At 35.0% G+C, this 24,291-nt stretch overlaps 2 protein-coding genes across 4 annotated transcripts in view; one reads left to right on the top strand and one right to left on the bottom strand.

Annotated features, from left to right (window-relative positions):
- Window positions 1-2,889: 2,889 nt before the first annotated feature.
- On the bottom strand, window positions 2,890-16,045 carry LOC125682564 (glycogen synthase kinase-3 beta-like). The gene is made up of 9 exons (XM_048923210.2): window positions 15,613-16,045; window positions 10,601-10,791; window positions 10,220-10,303; window positions 9,313-9,423; window positions 9,004-9,134; window positions 8,417-8,523; window positions 7,450-7,643; window positions 6,173-6,359; window positions 2,890-5,585 (listed from the first exon to the last, which is right to left on the bottom strand). Exons 1-9 carry the CDS (start codon window positions 15,695-15,697, stop codon window positions 5,437-5,439), a joined length of 1,239 nt encoding a protein of 412 aa, XP_048779167.1. The 5' UTR covers window positions 15,698-16,045; the 3' UTR covers window positions 2,890-5,436.
- A 56-nt stretch (window positions 16,046-16,101) lies between these two features.
- The window catches only part of LOC125682563 (uncharacterized), a 34,395-nt gene continuing 26,205 nt past the window's right edge, over window positions 16,102-24,291 (top strand). Inside the window, exons 1-3 of one of the 3 annotated variants that reach the window (XM_048923209.2) lie at window positions 16,102-16,243; window positions 19,739-19,900; window positions 22,537-22,646. In XM_048923209.2, coding sequence (XP_048779166.2) covers window positions 19,760-19,900; window positions 22,537-22,646 — 251 coding nt within the window. In that variant the 5' untranslated portion in view covers window positions 16,102-16,243; window positions 19,739-19,759. Of the gene's footprint in view, window positions 16,244-19,738; window positions 22,647-24,291 lie in introns of those variants that run through there. The other 2 variants (XM_056155602.1, XM_056155601.1) reach the window with 2 other exon arrangements.

Raw genomic sequence — 24,291 nt, forward strand, 5'->3', positions numbered from 1 at the left:
CAGGATACAAACCGAACCGTAAGCTCCAGGATATTATAACTTGGTATATTTGATCACCATGATGAGAGGAAGATGTTTATTGTTTTTAGCTCACCTGAGCCGAAGGCTCAAGTGAGCTTCTCTGATCACATTTTGTCCGGCGTCCGTCTGTCTGTAAACTTTTCACATTTTCATCTTCTCATGAACCACTGGGCCAATTTCAACCAAACATGGCCAAAAGCATCCTTGGGTGAAGGGCTTTCAAGTTTGTTCAAATGAAGGGCCATGACAAAGGGGAGATAATCACAAAAATGCAAAAATAGGATGGGGTCATTTAAAAATCTTCTTCTCAAGAACCACTGGGTCAGAAGAGCTGAAATTTACCTGAAAGCTTCCTGACATATTGCAGATTCAAGTTTGTTCAAATCATGGCCCCCGGTGGTAGGATGGGGTCACAAGGGGGGGGGGGATCAAAGTTTTACATACAAATACATAGGGGAAAACTTTAAAAATCTTCTTCTGAAGAACCACTAAGCCAGAAAAGCTGAGATTTACATGAAAGCTTCCTGACATAATGCAGATTCAAGTTTGTTCAAATCATGGGCCCCTGGGTTTGGATGGGGCCACAATAGGGGATCAAAGTTTTACATACAAATATATAGGAAAAATCTTTAAAAATCTTCTTCTCAAGAACCACTGAGTCAGAAAAGCTGATTTTTACATGAAAACTTTCTGACATAGTGCAGATTCAAGTTTGTTCAAATCATGGCCCCCGGGGGGTAGGATGGGGCCCCAAGGGGGGATCAAAGTTTTACACACAAATATATAGGGAAAAGCTTTAAAAATCTTCTTCTGAAGAACCACTAAGCCAGAAAAGCTGAGATTGACATGAAAGCTTCCTGACATAATGCAGATTCAAGTTTGTTCAAATCATGGGCCCCTGGGTTTGGATGGGGCCACAATAGGGGATCAAAGTTTTACATACAAATATATAGGAAAAATCTTTAAAAATCTTCTTCTCAAGAACCACTGAGTCAGAAAAGCTGATTTTTACATGAAAACTTTCTGACATAGTGCAGATTCAAGTTTGTTCAAATCATGGCCCCCGGGGGGTAGGATGGGGCCCCAAGGGGGGATCAAAGTTTTACACACAAATATATAGGGAAAAGCTTTAAAAATCTTCTTCTCAAGAACCACTAAGCCAGAAAAGCTGAGATTGACATGAAAGCTTCCTGATATAATTCAGATTCAAGTTTGTTCAAATCATGGGCCCCGGGGGTTGGATGGGGCCACAATAGGGGATCAAAGTTTTACATACAAATATATAGGAAAAATCTTCTCAAGAACCACTGAGCCAGAAAAGCTGATTTTTACATGAAAACTTTCTGACATAGTGCAGATTCAAGTTTGTTCAAATCATGGCCCCCCCGGGGGTAGGATGGGGCCACAAGTGGGGGGGGGGGGGGGGGGGGGGTCAAAGTTTTACATACAAATATAGGAAAAAGCTTTAAAAATCTTCTTCTCAAGAACCATTGCGCCAAAGAAGTTGACATTTACATGAAAGCTTTCTGACATAGTGTAGATTCAAGTTTGCAAAGAGTAGTTCGGGCCATAATAGGGACGATTAGGTTTTACATGCAAATATATATGGAAAGTCTTCAGATATGGGCCAAGGTGACTCAGGTGAGCGATGTGGCCCATGGACCTCTTGTTCAAGGTCAAAGTATCACTTTTTAGGAAAACCTTGTGGGCAGGATACAAACCGAACCGTAAGCTCTAGGATATTATAACTTGGTATATTTGATCATCATGATGAGAGGAAGGTGCCTATTGTTTTTCAAGGTCAGAGGTCAAAGTCGTAGTGTCACTTATAAGGAAAACCTTGTGGTCAGGATAAAAACCTAACCGTAAGCTCCTGGGTATTATAACTTGGTATATTTGATCACCATGATAATTAGCTCACAGAGGACAGTGCTAACTTCACTAAAATATGAATCCCACTAAAATATGTTTTCCTTGAGCAAAATCTACGGGCGTATTATGCCACGTTGGCGTTGCTCTTGTTAAATATTGATGGACACTGTTTAAAAGTACCAAAAAATGCTTTCGTCGTTGTTTCATCGGGTGATGAAGGTAGCAAGCATTGCAGAAAAAATGTAAAAAAAAAATAAAAAATAATAATTCTGCAATGATTGCTACCTTCATTACCCGATGAAGAAACAAAGAAAGACATTTTATTGTTTATATTTTTATGCATTTCTTAAAAAGATATACCATTTAAGTAATAAAATATCATATGGTTGACCCATTCGTTTACGTTAAGCCATTGTACCCTTTGACCTTGATGACGCTCCATATTTGGTAATGATTACACAGAAACCGGATTGAACTAGTTTGCAACAAACATGCATTCATTGTATGATGAAAGCAATGTCAAAAGAAATATGAGAAAAGATTCAGTGAATATAAATATATGTATGTATGCATGCACACACATACAGAGTTCAATGTCACCCTAGTTTTTAACCTGCGACCTATAACGTGACATCACTGGTTTAACATAGGTATCAGCCGAGTACTCCATTTTCCAAAGGCATATCACTCCATGAGCCATTCATTGAGAATAGATTTACACGTAGTTACGGGATAGTTCCTGCTTGGGTGGGTATGTGTGTAACGCCGAGCTTGTAGACACATTTTATTTGCTTGCTTGATACTTCACATGTAGCTTTGTTATCAAGAGATAAAGTAATATTATGTCAGAGACTACATGTCACAATTGTGACCGTTGTCGCTTTACTAAATATAACACCATAGCTCCCTAAACTACCTTTCTTCTCACAGTAGGTTACAACAGTATCCCGTAAAAGATAGGACAGGCATAATTACCAAGTAAAAAAACTGAAACCATTTATAAGTCTGTACACATTGGAAACTTTTTAATTCATGTTAGTTTTGATCTTGACCAACGTCATGATAGATACATCACTTTCCTCAAAATGAACATTTGAACCAAGTATGAACTTACTGCAACAAACCATGTAAATATATTATTGGAGTGCATTTAATAAAGTTTACAGAGGACCTTGGATCAAAGTCATAACAAATCGGCATCCCATAAGGAACATTTCCACAAAGCATGACTTTAATCCACTCCGGCATACAGAAGGTTAGTTATGACCTGGACAAAGTGTTACAAACAGATGAATGGACAGAAAACTATATAACGGAATAATACACCCCATTAAAACGGGCGTACAAAAACAATGTGCCCCATGATCTTCCGATCTCTGGGACATAAATAAGAAAGAAGGAAGGAAAATTTCTTTCATTTATTCTAAGTTAAACTTGTATTCCCGAACAATTTCATCATATTTATAATAAAGGATGTAGAGCTCTAGCATTCTTGTTAACATTTTCACGTTTTTATCTACAAATGGTCTCAACACTCAGACTGATGTTGCATCATGTTCACTTGGTGAATATAATGATGAAGGACGAAATAACATCTTTGAACATAGAAAGCTATGATACAGGGCATGCAGTACCTTTGTTGTCACTACCATGTTAACATACGTATGAGTGTGAACACCATCATTTGACTCGCCCATCTCACACAAGCCTATACAAAACTTTCATCACTACTTTGTTGTCAGTGGATACATCTGTATTTTACATATGTGAATTTTTTTCAGTGTCCACATTCTTATAGTAAATCACTATTTATTTTTTTTTTTTGTTCGCCAGTGCTGGGCAAGTAGTGCATACATTATACATCCACATAAAATTTAAACTGCATTTTTATCATAGAGTTAACTATTAGTAATTATTTGATACTAGACATTTTACTGCTGAAAGTTTTCAAATATTTTTTTTTTGAAATACTAAAGACTCTCATACTTGTAACAATGTAATTGTCAAAATTCAAAAATAGAAAAATTCCAATCAGTGTACACTTCTTTCCATTGGATAAGGAGTGTATCATAAAATGTTTTTTTCTTCTAACAAAGCTGGAAGTCCTTTAGGAAAAATTGGGAGTACCAACAGATACACAGACAAGTTTCACATGAGTAAAACGACTAGATATGTTCAATGTGTAAGATCTGCGGCAAAAATACGCATGGACATTGAAATTGAACTGATCTCATTACAAGCATATAGCAGATTCATAGACTTTACTTCACTTCTGGTTTCAAATGCTTTAAAACTTTCTCCGATAAATATGCTATTTTAAAACAAAGTAGAGCTTGAATTAATAAAATCAGCTGTTGCAGAACATGTTAATATTGAAAGTAGGTATGGTATGTTTTTATCATCTTCTGAATGAGGTCAGTTGCATTCGATAACAATATAAATGTATATAAACAATAAAAACGACTATAAACTAGTACATTAAGTTACGAACAAGACTAAATACTTTCGGATTTAAAACATTTCTATAAATATCTTGCCTACTTTTCACCCAACATAAAACAAACTACAACTTGTACACAAGTAACAATCACACTGTCAGCCATACAATCACTCATTAAAACTGAATGTGAAATGCCTACTTCAAAGTACAGTTGCTAATGTAATCTGCACATTATAAAACAGTCTCAAGTTCTTCAGATATCTAATTAACACATATAAGATAAATTGGAACTGAATTTCAGTGCTGTTGCTACTCGTTTTGAAAAGAACATTTAACGTTCACAATACCCAATTACTTTAGAAACCAACCAAGTACATGCGTGTGCCATTTACTTCACAATATCATAGAAGAATCTGATCTGGCAACAAAAACCATGAAAATGTTCATATTTATCATCAAATTCCATTTAAAGACTGTCATGTGATATGCTTCCTTTATGGTATAATATCAACTTTATGTCCAGGAAACAATACCCATTTTCTCATCTTTCTACTGAAAATTGACCTAAATAATCATATTCACTACACATGCAGCTGAAAAATGGACATCATACATATCTGTATGTCTAATCTCCAATGTAAAACAAGCAAGTGTATGTAAGCCGTTTAACTTTATGGGAGTAGCAGGTGAAACCTGAATCATACACTCCACATAACAGAACAAGTCTCTCTCTGCACCGGCAGTGTCTTCCACTCACAAATCATTAGGTTTAGGAAAAGTAAAACACTAATTCATCACAGGAAAATTTCATATGGGAGCCTCATAATTATTTTTGGTGTTTGTTGAACAGGAAAAAATGTAAATGTTTGAATCACTGTTCCTTTCACTGGTTGGAAATACACGCAAGACAAGTTTCCATGAAATTGACTCCAGACATGATGTTGCAAATCACAGAAATTTGTTTGTAAAACATGACAAGCTTCCAACAGCTTAGATGACTGTATATGTCTCTGACTGAAACTCCCACAGATAACATACAATAAACTGTCAATCAAGAAATGCTACCAAAACAGTCAGTTGCTTGTGCAATCAGAACTAGAACTTCACACAGGCTCTGTGGCAGCTGTAGCTCCCTGCGTGGTGCCAATATCACCGCCTGGATTGGTGTCTCCCGACAGTGCACCAGGATCATTTGCGTTTCTGGCATGTGGAGGTACAAGGACAGAATTCAGATTAGGTTGAATAGCTAATTCTGAAAGGAGAGGACACAAAAAGTGTATGTTATTTTGATTAATGTAAATCTTGTACTCTGAGCCTAATGGATGAACAAATATTTTTTCAATACATTAATACTGACAAATAATATTTATGACTTAAAAGATTCATTTTAATAAAAAAAAAATCTACAGATGAGACATCTAAATTCTGTCATAGACGGAAATTCCTGGCTTTATTTCTTGGTGGAATTTTAAAAATAAAATTATGATTGCCTTATATATACAGGAACGTGTATGTACTAAATAAAAATTTGGTATTTCTTTATTGGCACCCCCCTCCAACATTTCCAGTGTATCAAAAGTACCACATATACTGTAAGCTGTGTAGTTCAAATACCTTGTTTTCTAGTGATAAAAATAAATTTATATTTCCTATGCTCTGTAAAGTATGTGAAATGAAAAATCCTGATACACATTCATCCCAATAAAAACAGCCTCTGATGAACTAAAAAATTCTGAAATGAAGTATCAAGAGACCCCAAGATTTTTTTTTAGGCGAACAAACACAAAATACAATTACATGTATGTTATTTGCATCTAAAGAGTACATATCATCAATTACCTTGTGGAGTGAAATTCAGCAAGGGTGGTAGTTCTCTGCCATTTGGCAACCTGGTGTTTGGATCTCTAAGTTCATCAAAGAAAGTGTGGGCACATGCCTCCAACGGAGAAATCCTAGCAGAAGGAGTGTATTCCAGCAGGCGACTAACGAGCTGTATGGCCTCTGGTGGGGTTCTTGGACGAAAAACCTACATACACATATATCAACACATTACTGATGGTAAATAATCACACTTGAATAATGGGAATTTATTTACAATGATCCAGGTACAGAACAATATTTTCAAGTACAAACAAGAGGCCCATGGGCAACATCGCTCACCTGAGTCACCTTGGCCCATATTTAAATATTTTCCTTATAAATTTGCATCTAAAACTTTGATCCCTATTGTGGCCCCAACCAACTCCCGGGGAAGGGGGGAGGGGCCCATAATTTTTACAAAGTTGTATCTGCACCATGTCAGAAAGCTTTCATGTAAATGTGAACTTCTCTGGCCTAATGGTTCTTGAGAAGAGGATTTTAAAAGATTTTCCCTTTATATTTGTATGTAAAATATTTGATCCCCTATTGTGGCCCTATCCTACCCCCAGCGATCATTATTTTAACAAACTTGAATCTGCACTATGTCAGGAAGCTTTCATGTAAATTTCAGCTCTTCTGGCCCAGTGATTCTTGAGAAGACTTTTAAATGTCCCCACCCTATTTTGGCATTTTTGTAATTATCTCCCATTTGAAGGAGCTGTGGCCCTTCATTTGTTCAAACTTGAAAGCCCTTCACCCAAGGATGCTTTTTGTCAAGTTTGTTTGAAACTGGCCTAGTGGTTCTAGAGAAGAAGTCAAAAATGTGAAAGTTTACAGACAGACGAACGATGGGTGATTAGAAAAACTCACTTGAGCTTTTCAGTTCAAGTGAGCTAAAAAATACCTTTTATTTTCATATCAAGCAGGAATTTTATCATGCACTATTTATCGTAATCACAGAGTGATTAAGTATTATATTGTTTATTTCCAAAAGCAGTACTGCTCATAGGTTGCAAATTACATATTACAATAATAACATAAATAAGATATCAATAAGTTATAATAACAATTTGTAAGCACAAAATACAGCATGTGTAGTTCAAATTTTATAGTCAAGCTGAAGTTCCAGATTGATCAATGGGCATGACAAATATGAATTGCTAACAATTTTCAATGTTGAGGCAAAGTTACTGAATGGGAAGAACTGTGCCAAAACAACTGCCATGTAGAACTTTCCACACGGAGTAAGAACTTACCTTTGTCCAAGGGTGAGCTTTAATTTGAGGAAATTTGAATTCAGTGTAATTTGGGTTCATTTCTCTGATCTGTTCTCTTGTTGGGGTCCCAAGGACTTTGATGATCTCCACCAGCTGGTCAACACCACTGTCCCCAGGGAAAATGGGCTGCCCTAACAAAAGCTCTGCTAATACACACCCAGCTGACCATACATCTGTGAAAACAACAGTAATATAACCAACGTCCAGATATTCTGTGAACTATGCATCGAAGAATATGTTTTCCATTAGTAAGAGGTGGTCTAGAGGTAGAGCGTTCGCCCTGCATGCAGAAGGTCAAGGTTTGAATCCTGGCCGTGACAGATCTAAGTTGTTAAAACGAGTAGTGACAATTCCATCACCAAACGCTCGGCATCAGGTGTGAATGCACGGGTCCTCGGAGATGACCTTATAAATGGATGTTCCGTGTCACAGTAGGTGTGGCACGCTAAAGAACCCTCACTGCTCAATGGCTGTAAGCACCGAGCATAGGCCTAAATTTGAAGCCCTTCACCGGTCTTGGTGATGGCTCCATACGAGTGAAAAATTCTCGAGAGGGACGTTAAACAAGATTCAATCAATCAATCAACCATTAGTAAGCAGAATTTTACAACTGATAAATCCTGCAACAGCGAATGAAGATGTTATGCTTTTACATGTAAATTTAATATGTGCTCAGGGTATTTTAACTAGGAAATTGCAAGACCTTTACTGTACCTCAAAAAGACTCAAATCATTCATATTTTGTTTTAAGCAGTCTATGAATATTATAAGACAGATTTCACATCTAATGCACCAGGCATATGAAAAACAACCACATATTGGACTATCATAATTACAGAATTAGTTGCAATTTTAGTGATAATATGTACATGAAATTGTTCTAAAAATGGCAATTCCAATGGATTTTATTCAATTGTTTGAATATTTCTAAAATTGAGATGAATACCAATCTGACAGGTGTAGTCCGAAGCACCAAAAATCAACTCAGGCGCCCTGTAGTAACGTGAACAGATGTACGACACATTGGGTTCACCTCGCACCAGCACTTTTGCACTGTAAAGAAAGGAATTGAATTGTAATCATTCCTACACTGCACAAGAAAACTTGGAAAACGTTTGCTCTTGTGTCACCGAGAAAACAATCATAATATACCAAATACAAAAATAAAATAAAATGCCATTATTTCGTTTATATGTAGAGGAAGACACTGATGAGAACAAAATGGCACACTACCATACAAGTATTTGACAAATGATACAGTATTTCCAATGATACCGACATACCCATGCTTTTCTGTCTAGTCAGTTGAAAATCAAGGTGGAAATTATATAGAATATATTTAACATTGATAATAGGGGAAAAAAAATACTTATTTCAGACTAGTAAACAATAAGGTTACCAGAAATATGGGTTTTTTGTTTAGTTTTTGGTAAAACTGACATGATTAATGGCAACCTGTCAAAATATGATGCTTTTCTCAGTGGATCTATATGTATTCCTCTATTTGTGCTAAATGTTGTGCGCTTCACAAACCTTCCAAAATCAATCAGCTTAAGAACACCAGTTTCTGGATCCAGCAACAGGTTCTGAGGTTTGATATCTCTATGGCACACACCTTGCGAGTGGATGTAGGCTAGACTTCTAAATAACTGGTACATGTAAAGCTAAAATGGAAAGGGAGAGATGCAATGCACATCATATACGAAATGTAAACTTCACACACACTCCCAGAGGTATTATATTGCAATATGCTTTAATATTTCCTTCATTTTAAGACAAAATAGCATTTTCACTGAAATATTCTGTAATTTAACGATCATAATAAAAAGTGACACTACTAACCTTTATGTAAAGAACTGGTATTGTTTGTTTCGATTTACTGTAATGCCTAGCTACCCTGTACACCGTCTCGGGCACATATTCCAAAACTAGATTTAAGAACACTTCGTCTTTCTGAAACCAAATTTCAAACCTTATTATACATATTATCGTTGTTTTTTCTGTGATATACTTCTCTCTCTGGAGGAAGTTGTGACGGCTGACAATGACATAACTTGTGTGATAAAATGGACATGCAAACTACATGCACAGTTTTGCTAGTCCAAACTGATGCTGGTCAAATCAAATCATGTGTAGGCCTACAAAGGCTAATGTAAGCCACATTTTAAATGCTTAAGGTCTCTACAATATTTGTTGAAACTTTATTTCATGATGATAACAAGTTTTTCAGCTAAGACTGCAACTTTCATTGAAGGCATTAAAAAAACCCATCTTCTCTCCATGGTGGATAGTGTTGGACTGGAAACACAATGAAATTATGAGCAGTCAAAGGGCTGCAAAATCTGCCAGCCCTGATTTAAGTCTAGTGATGTCTATTATTTTACAAGAACCCGCCACAGTAACAATATTATTTGATCTGTTAACTATAAATCTAATATCAATCAAAATGGTTAAGTGTGTGGTTTACAAGTGTTAGAAATCAGTACTAGGGTGGAGATGTGTTACAAAAAATCTTAATCCATGGGAAACATTCACACCGTATATCAAAAAACAAAACAATCTTATCAGGTGTTGTGATATAGTTAAACCTGCTGCTTCTAGCTAGATTTCAAATACATGTCCAAAACCTATGATGGACATTTACTTTAGTAATAAACTGTCCATCAGGTGTATGGGCTTTGAAATTCACAAAATTTGATGAAAGAAAACCTCTGAATAGCATTAAAAGAATGTATTTTTTTTTTTTTACCTTTTCACCAGCAGAATAAAAGAAGTATTTCAGCTTGACTATATTAACATGTTCTAGTTTCCTCATGATCTGTAATTCTCGATTCTGAAATGGAGACAGAAGTGAAGTAGGACTGTGGTCATAATGAATATAGCTACATGTAATAAGTTAATATTTTTCTGCCAATGAATGTGCACAATTAAATAAAAAGAGAAAAAACCAACTTTACTTTCATCTTAAATCAGAGTATTCAAAATTTACCTTTTCAAAATCAAACGATTTGTAAATTTTCCAAAAAAAAAAAAAAGAAGACAGATTCTTATCACATACTTAGGGATTAAAATGTTTATATGTAATTGGTCGATCATGGTGAACTAGTAGAAAGGAAATCTTGATAGATACCTTGAACCTTTTGTCTTGCAATACTTTTTTGATTGCAACAAGTTCATTGGTCTCTGCCAATTTGGCTTGGTATACAACCCCAAATGATCCATTTCCTATTACTTTAGCATCTGTATAGGATACTTCCTGAGTTCTGTCGGAGCCGGTCCCTGCTGTGGCCAGCACTGTTGTTATTTTACTTCCATCTTTATCTGTAAGTTACAGAAAAGTCCATTGTAGACAAACTAGTGCTTAAAAAGTTAATTTCAAACCCAAGGTAGAATTTATTAAGTCATTCCTATAATAAATTCAAGCATGTATCTTGGAAGTCAATGCCGTCTCTTAATATTTACTTTATAGACGTCACCATATTGCAACAGCTTTATGAAACTTCACTAGATTAAATTCCTTGTTTAAAACAATCATATTCTAATTTGCAGCCATTTTGGGACTAAAAATTACTGGTTTCTTTTCATGTTTTCTTGCCAAACAAAAGTTTGAAGGATCATTCGATGGATGGTTTAAATTATGCTTAAAAATTACAATCAATTTACATTGTTTCTCAAATACTAAAGTGATCACAATTTTTCATGCTTATTTATTTAGTAGGTTTATGTGTTGCACTACCACCTTTTTGAAATGAATGCATAAACACTTATCTAAATGAAATATAAACATAATGACATACACCAATCCCCCAAAAACATTAGGTACGTACTAATAATTTTTGTTTCCATCTATAACAACAATATATAATAACGGTTCGACACTAACGTTATTTCGTTAGTCTCAGACTAATAAAATTTAATTCGGACAAATAAAATCTGTGCCTAGTCAGTCCGATCAGACTAAAAAAATTTCTGCTTAACAACTTGTATAAATTATTGATGTACGATTGTCGACAATTTACTGGAAAACCTTTAATGTATTTTTAGCTATCTAGCATGGCGGGTAGTTATGCAATTCCTAGTCAAGTCAACGCTTACTTGGGAGTAATTGATTTTAAATAAGTAAAACGTTTCAGTGATCATGAAACAGTTTGACACATGCTGCAATGGAGAAACAGAAGAAGCTGTCAGACTTTTACAAAGCAGATACCGAGAGTATTAAAAAGCGAAAGGTAGACACAAATATTGAGAAGAAAGAACATGATCGGGAGTATGATCAGACTCGCCAATCACCAGATTTCCAGGAATCTTGGATGAAAAATCGAGACTGGTTATTATAAGTACATTGTATTAATTTAAAATTTTTGTTTTTGAATTACACATTTATTTCTCTATTTAAGGTGGGTCCTTAGTCCTGGATTTTTGGGGTTTAGGTAGCATTTTTTTGTTTGGAATCAATAAATTAACATTCAGAGTAATGAGAAAATGCAAATTAGTTAAGGATTTCCATATTAATTTTCATTACAGACACTACTGAAGTCATGTACCCCTATGTAGATTTTTATGAAATTCATTGGAAACATTATTTGTCGTTATTTTAAAATGAAAACAACAAGAAAATTGTTTAATTGCATTTATTTATCAAGAAACATATCAATAACTAAAACACATGTCATTTTCAATATGTTTATCAAGTTTTAGAATAATAAGTGCAGGATTATTGAATTAGCGTTATTCTCCAAAATGTTAAAAAACAAACAAATGTGGACACAATTTCCTTATAGAATGGTTTACATATCATTTTTTCTGTTTATATTAGTAGATGTACATCTATTATAGTTATTTATGAAAAAAAATATCCATACCTTTCCTTAATAATTTCAAATTTATAGCTTCTAGAGTATGTATACCCCCATAAAAAACCAAAGTCTGGCACCATACAGCTGAGCTATTCAAAATCACTCATGGATTAAAATTTTATGTAATTTCAAGAAAAGAAACAGATAATGATTCCTTATCACCTTGGTAAAATGTTTGTGAAAAATAAAGGAAATCTATCGCACAATGGAATCGATAAATAATTTATTGAAAACGGAGTTATTGTCCTTGGATTCAATATTTTGAAACATATCATTGACTATTCAAATATAACCAAGACTTTTGAAATATTTTATGGCTGACAATTTTTTTAAAAAATAACTATTGAAAAAGACTCCAACAAAATTTATGTTCCAGTCATTAAATCATTGACTTTGCAAAATCTTATGACGTCACAGGAGTGTGGAACTACGTTAAGACGGACAAATAAAATTCCCTGCGGACTAGTAAAAGTAATCAGACACTAGTCCGGCTGGACTAATGCCTAAAAAAGTTAGTGTCGAACCCTAAATAACTTGAAGAACACATCCCAGTTGAAAGGAAGAGGCTGAAATTTTGATCCCCTATTGTGGCCCCATCCTACCCCCAGGGGCCATGATTTTAACAAACTTGAATCTGCACTATGTGAAAGGAAGCTTTCATATAAATTTGTACCTTCCTAGTCCAGTGGTTCTTGAGGTTTTCAAAGATTTTCCCTATATATTTGTATGTAACATTTAGATCCCCTATTGTGGTACCATCCTACCACCGGGATCATGCTTTTAACAAACTTGAATCTACACTAGGTCTGGAAGCTTTCATATAAATTTCAGCTCTTCTGGCTCAGTGGTTCTTGAGAAGATTTTTAAATGACCCCACCCTATTTTTGCGATTATCTCCCCTTTCAGCTCAGGTGAGCTAAAAATGTTTTTTTCTTTTCTTGAACAACCACACTATTTTGGAATTTTCACTGACAAAAGTTTGGTATCATTAATAAATAGGGCACACTCATTGGAAATCTATTTTGTGACTTAATTCTTTTTAGATGGAACAGTTCACTAAGATGTAATGTGCAAGGAATACATGATTCAATGCATAAGTTACATTTGAACCTATATCCAATTTGCAAATGAATATCAGAAATTTAACCTCGTATACCGAACCCGATTGACAATTTGACAAGGAATCCGAATGACATGCACCGTTTTTATTAAATGAATTCAAAACATGTAACATGAACCATTTTCGTATAACATTCAAATCATAAATACTTATTTACTTGATGTTGTAGGGTAATAATCATTTTTCATCAAACTATTTATATCAATATCATTAATAATATCCCGTGGGTATCTGGGTTAGAATAGGTCCTGAGTACCTCTTACTTGTGGTAGAACGTGACTAAACGGGGCGGTCCTTCGGATGAGACCGCAAAACTGAGGTCACATGTCACAGAAGGTGTGGCATGATAAAGATCCCTCCCTGCTCGAAGGCCATAAGCGACAAGCACACGTTAAAATTTTGCAGCCCTCCACCAGAAATGGTGACGTCTCGATATGAATAAAATATTCTCGAGAGGGATGTTCAACAATATTCAATCAATCAATCATTAATAATTATTATAACAGTTCTAAAATTTGAATTGAATTATCTCCCTTTGACAATGTTCAATAGACTTATACAAAATTACAAAGATGTTGATATACATTCAGACAGGGTAATGTGAACCAGAATATTTAGATGTCTTCCTTTTATTGTAGAGTATTTCTGACTGCACAGTAACCACAATTTGAAAATTGTACAGTGAAAACTCTTTGCGTTATTGTGTCACAACAAAAATGTTGACGGGCAGACAGATGGACAATGTGATTACAGTCAGGCTCCCTCATTTCATGCGGGGCCCTAATCAGCATTGTCTGAGTAATGAAGTAATTGTAGAGTAGTTGGGCTTTTGTCATTATTTATTTCTATGTAAATCATTCCGATTCACAGTCTATGCGAAAGTTTTTTGGACCAAACAGGACATTCGGTCCTGTGTAATCAATGAACACACCGGACAGAACCAAATTTTGTCAGACCGAAAAACCTAATGTAAAAAAGTGAAACATGTGAAAATGCAAAACCAAAGGAATCTTATTTATTATACTTGTAATACTATACCAGGGATCCCTCCCGTATAATACTTTAGACAGTCCATGCGGTTTTAATCACATTCATTTACGTATTTGATTTGTGTGCTATTTTTTTTACTTATAATAAACATTTAAATGACTCCGCATCAAAATAGTAAAGCTCAAAACCAGACACTGAGACATCGGACATTCCGGTCCGGTGTAAAAAATGATGCGTCGGACCTGAGGCACTGCACATCGGTCAGGTCCGACGTCTTTCGCATAGACTGGATTCAAAATAATTTCATTCACATTTCACTTTCTCTGAATGCTGTTTCTTCTCCATCTGCATCTGTTTCAGGCTCATTTAAATGCTACATGTAATGAAATCACTCCAAAAACTGTCAAGTTTAATAAACTTGGGTCTATTGTAGTCCATATATATCTTCCATGTGCAATAATCAATTGTTTACAAAGGAACTACTGTACAGTAGAAGTTTGCGGTATGACTGGTATTTTTCTGGTGCCGGTATAGGCCAAACTGACCCTTTTTTAAAATTGGAAGCGACCTGAAACAAACATATTATTTTTTTTGGCCTTACTGAACTTTGTCGGACATTTACAAATTTTTGTAGGCAAATCCAACAAAACCAGCAAATTTCGCAAACTCTGCAGAAATAAAACCTCTCCTTTACAACAAAGTTTTTAACCATATCATTGTTTTCCTTTATGAGAACAACTGATAGCTCTGCACAAGCTGAAATGAAATGTAGACCATATGTAACCTAATAAAATTCTGAATACTTAGCTAGGTACAAACTGAATATAAATGCTTTAGGAATAATAAAATCAACTAGTGTACCTTTGTCTTAATACTGCAAGGCATCTAGATTAAATTAGGCCTATATTCACATTGCACAGAGAAGCTTTTATAGGAGCAACATGACCTTTCCACACTTGGTCCCCGAAAATAATAAATATATATCACAAATAAAAGTATAAAGAAATAATTCAAATAACAACGTATGATTTTCTGACTTAAATTTTCCAGATATATAACAACAATGACACTAATTACGGGCACTTCTTTTCACGTTTTCACATTTAATACGTCGCCATGTTTGTTTTCTGACTGACCTAATTTGGCCTAGCTACTGATGGAGGATCAATCACTTACTTATGGTCCTCATCCCTCCAAACTGAGCGTTAGAACCAGATTTCACACCCTCAGCAATCGATGTGGTCCGAGGACGCGTACTCATTGTCTTTTTAAAACACAGTCATTAAAACGTACTTTGTAAAAGTACAGCCTTAGCTTTCTGTTACATCTCCCAATGGCGCTCGAGTAACCTGACGGATATATTTTCGGGCTTTCACTGAATTATACAGAACACTTAAAACCGTCCAAGATACTGTTCATTCTCTCCTAAACGAAGCACATATATTCGTAAACAAGATACACAGCAATAAAGTCGATATGTGGTCGTCTACCCTTGCTTATTCTACAGTGAATATCACACAATGCTATGCAAATTTGGTTTCCAATGGGTGAGCTACAATGACGGATGATCGGTTCCGAGAGATTCTCGTGAGAATACGAGAGAGATAGCATGACCAATAGAATCACAGGGAATGCCTTCGGTATTTTCCGAGAGAGCATTTCGTTATTTCCCGTAATTAATTTGCTTTGACGTCACAACACGTCTTCAAAACGTTTGAATATGGAAAGACGCTTGAAATATTAGGAGAACTGAGTTGAAGAAAGAAAACTACTACAGAAAGTGTTTCCAGGGTGTTTGAGAATAATGGTTAATATAAGATGACATTATTTGTTTTTTTTAATGTATTACATACGAAACTAACTATGCAGTTTTACTTGTTATGAATATTAACATATTGAAGCTGTCATGTCATAAATTCGGGTCGAAATATCAACTTTTTTAGCCTGTGGGTAATGTGTACATACGGTGTGACTGTTTGACCGAGCGAAACATTGAATGATCAATGTCCCCAGTGATAATCATAATTCTGTTGAATACGGTAAATTAGAAATAGAAATACCCATTCACTTGAAAATGTATAATTTATAATGAAATTTCCTTTGCGCCGAACCCCCAATAACATCTGAATATGAAAAGGGGAAACATGTGTGAGGATGATTATATGATCTGCCTATTCATTTAACATGGGGAATGTAATGCTAGCCTATGTAAACTGTGCATGGTGACGTAACATTTGGTTTTGATTTTTTCTTTCAAACCAAGCAATATAAACAATACATTCCGTTTACAATCTAAGCTTTTAAGCTTACAAATTAAACGAAATTAACCAAAAAATTTAAAATGGTAAGCATATATAATAGTGACGTGACAAACTCGCTCCAATGATTACACAATTGAGTTGCGTGATTTGCTCTTCATCAGCTGAAAAATGATGGGGACTACCCATAATTAGGGCTGTGCGGTGCACCGAAAATTTCGGTGCACCGCGATTCATACCATTCGATTCGATGCATCGATTACAAATTCCGGATTTCGGTTCGGTTCGGTTTAGATTTTACATACACCAAAACAACAAATATGACGTCCGAGTGATGTGAAGAACATGTGTTTTTATCCAACAGGGATTTAAATCACTACCGTGTTGAGAGTTAGCATTTTCACCACTCGGATACCAACAGAATATGGTCTGTAAGATCATTGCAGTTTATCTTTACATGACATATAGCATTTCTGTCATTGGTGGAGTGAAATCAACATCGTAGGTAGTGACACAGATTTGACAGTTAATATGAGAGAAGTAAATCAATAAAGGAGAGATTTTCAAAGACTCTCAATTGATAGAGTTGTTGAATTTTTACATATCAATGAAAACAATATCATATACATTTTAGATTTACTATAGATTTGTTTAATAATCCAAACTTATGCAGCACATTAATATAACAAATTCTAATAGACTGTTAATGTGGGTTTTTTTTCTATCAAAGTTATAAAATGCCATTATAAATAGGTATGATGTTTACAATTGACGACATATAGTTATATAACTTGAATAAAATGAAATCAAAGATGCTACTCATTAAAATTGTTAATTTTTGTGCTATTATTAGATAAATTGGACCTAACATGAACCGAATCGAAAATAATCGAACCGTGCTGTTCTGAATCGAAACCGAACCGAATCGAGCTAACGCTGAATCGTTCCAGCCCTACCCATAATGCCTCCGGAAATTTTTTACCGTCACTGCTGTATACTTCATTGACAACCCCGTAGATAAAACAAATAAAGAGTTTGGAAAGTACCATAAATTATTTTAAATTCCAGACAAGCTTTCCCATACCTTTGTACGTTTTGTTGTGGATAATTGCTTGATTTGAAAGAAAAACAATTGCAGCTAATGATGATGTCACAATGCACTGTTTATATCAACCACGTTATATTTCCCGCATTAAACATATCATTGTATAATTCCAATGTTATTTATTACAATTGTTTTGATTGGACAAAAATAAAGCCGAACAAGAGTTTATACATCAATAAACCCGAAAACGCGATGTATTCATACACGCCTGAAAACAAATAACATAGTGCGGGGAAACTATTTAAATTTTTGCAATTGTTAATAAAGTGAATGAATTGGAATTATACGGATTAAACATTCTTTTTGAAGAATTTATCGATGTGTAAACTCCAGACATTTTACTCACAAACATAACATAAAAGTGCTTCGCACTTTTATTCAGTTTGTGAGTAAAATGTCCGGAGTTTACACATCGATAAATTCTTCAAAAAGAATGTTTAATCCTATAATATTTTTATTTAAAGAAACTCATGAACTCATAATGGGGCCACAATAGGGGATCAAAAGATTTTCATGAGAATATACAGGGAAAATCTTTTTTAAAAATCTTCTTTTCAAGAACTGATGGGCCAGAAAAGTTCAAATTTACGTGGAAGCTTCCTGACATAGTGCAGATTCAAGTTTGTTCAAATCATGGCTCCTGTGGGTAGGATGAGACCACAATAAAGGATCAAAGTTTTACATTCGAGTATATATACATTTGAGAATGTAGGGAAAATCTTTAAAAAATTCTCCAAAACCACTGGACCAGAAAAGTTCAAATTTATATGGAAGCTTTCTGACTTTGAGTAGTCTAGATCCAAGTTTGTGCAATTCATGGTCCCCAGTAGGGGTTGGATGGGGCCACAATAGGGGATCCAAGTGTTGCATGCTGATATATGGGGGAAATCTAACAATATTTCATAAACTATTTAAGCTATGGTTTTCATATTTTGTATATATATTTTTTATGGAAAGACTTTTCATGTGATCAAATGGTGTGTGATCTTGTGCCCTTGACCTGGAAGTTTGACCTGCTTAAGTCTTTTATTAAAAATCTGCCCTATACAATATATCTTGAACTATTCAAGGTAGATCTTTCATATCTTGTTTATATATTTCTTATGGCAAGACCTTCATTTGATATCATGATATTTGACCTTGTGACCTTGAACTCTGAGTTTGACATACTTTTAAGAAAACATAACCTATTAAATATTTTCGAAACTATTTTAGGTGGGGATTTCATATTTTGTATATAGATCCTATGTGGCAAGACCTTGTACACAATGGTATTTGATCTTTTAGCCATTGAGTTTGACCTATTTTTTAAAAAATCTCTGACCTATTCAATATCTTCTGAACTATTTAAGGTAGGGCTTTAATATTTTGTGTGTTATGTGAATTCATTTTCAGTTATGTTGTGATCCTATGGGGCTATGTAGGGGTCACAATATGGGGTCAAAATTTTTCATGGGAATAAAGGTTGATAAAAAATCTTTTAAAACTCACAACAGCTGAACAACGACAGCAGGGCTTAGGTCACTCAGGTGAACGATGTGGCTCATTGATCTCTTGTTTGAAATTGTTGTTTTAGCTGGATATAAGCCAATATTTCAGTATTTAGCTTGGCTACAATGCATCAAAACAACACCACCTAGTTATGTGGTAGAGATTTTTTTTACTTTGATATGATCACAAGATTTATACTGCCATCTAAATTGTATAGTTGTATAAAGTCTAGGTCTGTGATAAGACAAAAGTAGAAACAGACATAGTAAAATACAATATACCAGTTTTTTAAAGCACAAAAGTTAACATCAATTAATTTTTCTAAAGGAGTTCATAAGTATTTGAGATAAATTCAAATTATGAAGAAAATAGAAATCATTTTGGAGATTTATTAAATTTGAGGCTTAATCAGATTAAATTCAGTATTCTGTTCTCCTCTATATTACAGATGAATTAATAGATCAATAAAATGGATGATACAAACCATCAAAGTCCCCGTAACCCAGTCATTGAAGCAGAAACAAAGCCAAAAAGAAGACCAGGAAGACCCAAGGTGTCATTGAATGAACGCCAACCCAAATGCAATTCACAAAATTCATCTCGTAAAGAGGTAATGTATCTAAATTTGTGTCATCATCTTTGAATATTGTTAACTGGACATCTAAAAACTGATTTGTACATCAATTTGTAGTTGGTGTTGTAACTAAAAACAAATTTTAGTGTGAACCCGGCCTTGCAAAAACAATTTTTAACACACTGAGAAGACAGCATCAGCCATGCTTTGTGATTGATATATAGTGGCACACTGTTTGAAAATCATTGTTAAAGTACTGGTGTTCATTCCGAAATCCTTGGCTATTTCAGATTTTGGTTTCAAATTTTTATCTATTCCAGTTATTTGTTCGTATTTCGTGTCCAATGATTATTTGTATGTACCTGTGTAATTATGAAGTCACCAACCATGACGATTGCCAACTTGGGGGGACTTTGATATAGCCGTTATAAAAACAACACATCACCTTGGCGGACAAAGAATTAACTTCAAAATAAGCAATATTTCAATTATATAATTTAATTTTACTTGTAACACGCAATTCGATTGGCTGATCATGCTCAAAATTTTCATTTATATTGTATAAATGAAACTTGGTATGGGGACACACCCCCTTGACAACCAAGACGGCACTACTTTTTCTTTTCTAATTTTACATTGCACCATGGAACACTGTTATGTTGATAGGCCTTCGAGCTATGAAATTGAAAATCAACGAAATTAAACGTGCACAATAAAATACGATATTGTCTGAATCCCCCTCCCCAATTATTTCTAAACAAAACTTTTTTGTTTTACAAATAAAGTTACACAAAACCTTAACGGTAAATATCAGAAAACGAACTCTGACATGTACAACAATGTCCTATGTGAAATATAAAACAGTATATCAAGTACAGGTGACTGTTGATGATGCATACTTCGATCTCTTGAAGTTCTCGATCTCTTTAAGTTATCGATCTCTCAAAGTGAAATCATGGTCCTGATTTTTTTCTCTATATAGCTAAGCAAATTTACTATATATTTTGGGGAAAGTTCAGAGAACTTCTCCCAATCCTAACATCTCGAGTCATCCCAATTATCACCAGGGGTAAGGTCTATGATAGCTGCGTAAGAAGCGTCATGTTGTATGGCAGTGAGTGTTGGGCCCTTACCCAGTCCTCACTCGACCGACTCCAGAGAAATGACAGGGCTATGATTAGGTGGATATGCAACGTAAAGCCAGACCAGATCCAGAACATTAGGTCAGACACCCTTCTTGAGAAATTGGCCATCCCAAAACTTGTTGTACTAATAAGGGCAAACCGTCTTCGCTGGTTTGGGCATGGTGAAAGAAGCAAGGGGTCTATCAGCACTTGCAGAGACCTGAGACTGGGAAGCAAAAAGAAAGCCAGGCGCCCTAAGAAGACATGGAAAGAAACCATCAGGCAAGACCGTAAGCAGTGGCAAATGAACACAGTCAATCTCCACAATGGTGATCACTGGAGACTCAGCATAAGGACAGCCAGACAACGTCGAACCCCTGACGAAGGGAACACAGACGATAAACTTGGATTGTGAGTGATCTCTTGAACGTTTGATCTCTTGAAGTGAAGTTGGGTCCGTAAACCATATTTTCTTGTTTTTCACTCTCGATCTCTCGAAGTGATGGTAGCCAATACCCAGTTACTCAAGCGTTTAATCATTTCCGCTTGGACCTTACCTGGCGTTTGTTGAATGCCAGGGGCGAGTGTGGTCATGGTAATTATGTGTTTACATAGGTGATACATCACCCATGCTATTTTGTGTAGGTGGCCACTTGAGTATATAATTGGTTAATTGGTCAGTTTTCATCCTACACTAGGATGTTGTGTTGATTAAATTGTAATCTGACTATGAATAAAATCTATAATGTTTTTGACTGGACAATGAGAGAGTAAGTTTGAGACATTAATTTAAAGACGATACTTTGAGATCTAGAGACTGTTAAATTTCTCAAGTTTGTTCTTTGTGTAATAAAAGTTACTCTAAAATATCGTTTGATTTATTTATCAAAACTTTTGCTGGCATAAAGTGACATAAAGCTGTTCTCTGCATAGTTAGGCCTAGCGACAGTAAACCTTTATCGGAAATTAGTTTTGTACGCTTATCTTAGCATGAAAAAAAAAATACATCAATAGTGTAGATTCAAGTTTGTTAAAATCATGGCCCCTGGGGGTTGGATGGGGCCACAAAAGGGATCAAATATATAGTGAAAATCTTTAAATATGAGCCAAGGTGACTCAGGTGAGCGATGTGACCCATGGGCCTCCTGTTTAATTTTATACAATATAAATTGGTTTTTGGCAGTTCACGCTTTTTATAAACCACTTCACGGTTTATAAGTATAAACTGCCCCAAACCAATTTATATCGTATAAGATAATTAAAAGAAAAATTTAATTCATTCCTTAAATGATATAAGCGATGATAATTTACTGCAAAGAAAATGAGAGACTGAGGGTGGGGATTTAGTTTTATTTCAAAATAAGCGATTTCCATATAAGTGGAGTAAGCTGTACCAACAAATGTAATATGTTTCCAATATATTGGATGAACTTTTGTTAGTACATTGATATTGTTTAAATATGTCAGCAGAGCTGTATTAAATACAATACCTGATGGACTATTGTACTGCATAGTGCTCTTACATTTGCTTTTTTTCATGTGATTTAGTTTATAAGATCATGCAGAGCGAGGCAGCCCAAAACAAAGGAGATATTCCAACCAAACCATGTGGCTTGGAAAATTAAAGAGAAGAAAGTACTTCTTCATGCTCTTAAATGGTAAGTGCATGATCTTTGAAAATGATTTACAGATGTCATTGAAGTAGTATGGTACACGCATTCTTTAAGTTACAGTCTACAACATGGCTACTTTACAAGATTTATTATGTGAACTGAATTTTTATCCCCATACAATTGATTGTGAGAGGGGATATAGTAAGGGGAGCATTCGTGTGTGTGTGTGGGGGGGGGGGGGGGGGGGGGGGGGGGGGGGGGGTGTCCATATATTGAGGTTGTAGACACTCTACAGGCCACAGATTTTGCCTGTTTGATTTCATATTACACTTCACATGTAGCTTCGTTATTAAGAGAGGAAGAACCCTAATAGGTGACTTATTATTAATGCCAAGATGAACTTTATCTAAATAGTTTGTTTTCTGGATTATGAAAATAATATGCTAGGTCATAGATACATGTAGTAATTTTCCAACAATAAAGTATTGGATTGACACACACGAAATCCCCATTGGGATTTTTAAAAGTTGGCATGTATGATCAAAAACCCTCACTGCAAAGAATTATTTACATGCAAGTTACTTCCCTTTGGTAATATGGCATCATCAGATACTTGGCGAAACACAGATGAAAGAAAAATGCACTCAAGTTTGTTTATTTGTAAAAATGGTGTCATGTTTAACTTAATTTTTACTAATACTCTTAAATGGTACTTAGATAATTGAGTTCGATTTATTCAGAAATATTGCAGTGGTAAAGTCATCCTACTCCATTGTTTTCTTTAAATTTTTTTTATCAATTACATCTCAGACTTTTCATCTAAAACATCATCAAGTACAGGGTGGTTATCTTTGGGATGTAGGCCTCCTAACTCGTGCATAAAACAGTTTTCAAATTAAATCGGATTTTTTTTTTTATTTGCTTTTTTTAAAATATGCATTTTTAACCCAGCTAGTCTATCATGGATGAAGTTTTTTGTTTTATAAAAACCAAACATGTTTTTTTTTTTACCGAAGCATTGGACAGACTACAGATATGTTCTAAATTTATTGATCCTTCTGATGATTTGTCCGTCTCGCTGGTGGACATGCATGAAGGGGAGTTAACTTCCCAACATTTACCTTGAAAAAAAAAGGGGGGGTACTTCTGCCCCAAAAGGTTAACCCTATAATACATATATTCATTTCACCACTTCTTGAAACTTGCATTCCAACCTTTCACTACATGTACTATAAAAAGGGTTGGGAGGCAACCAACCAATTAATCAAACTTTGCATGTAAAAAATACAGACTTTGCAAGTAAAAGTTTGGAAAAAGTACATTGTTCAAATAAAGGGTGGATGGGCCATTGCTACATGCCTGAGAAATTATACATCCGTGTTAGCTCCTCTGTGGCTGTTCTTAGTAGAGTTTATGTATGATGAATAAACTGGAGAACACATACATTTTATGCAGTATTGAATGGTCGAGTAAAAATAGCAATTATCTACAATCTCTTTGGAGATCCCAGGTCAGCTGGGTTTCTTTTTTTTAGGTCACCTGAGTAAACTCTGGTGATCTATTGCAATTGTTTGTCTTCTGCCATGCGTTAACAATTGAACATTTTTAAATCTTCTTGATAACTACCATTCTAATTCTTTTCAAATTTGGTATGAAGCATCTTTGAGACAAGGGGGCATAAATTGTAAAT

Source organism: Ostrea edulis, chromosome 2 (genome assembly GCF_947568905.1).
Source record: "Ostrea edulis chromosome 2, xbOstEdul1.1, whole genome shotgun sequence".
In the NCBI taxonomy this organism is placed as follows: Eukaryota; Metazoa; Mollusca; class Bivalvia; order Ostreida; family Ostreidae; genus Ostrea; species Ostrea edulis.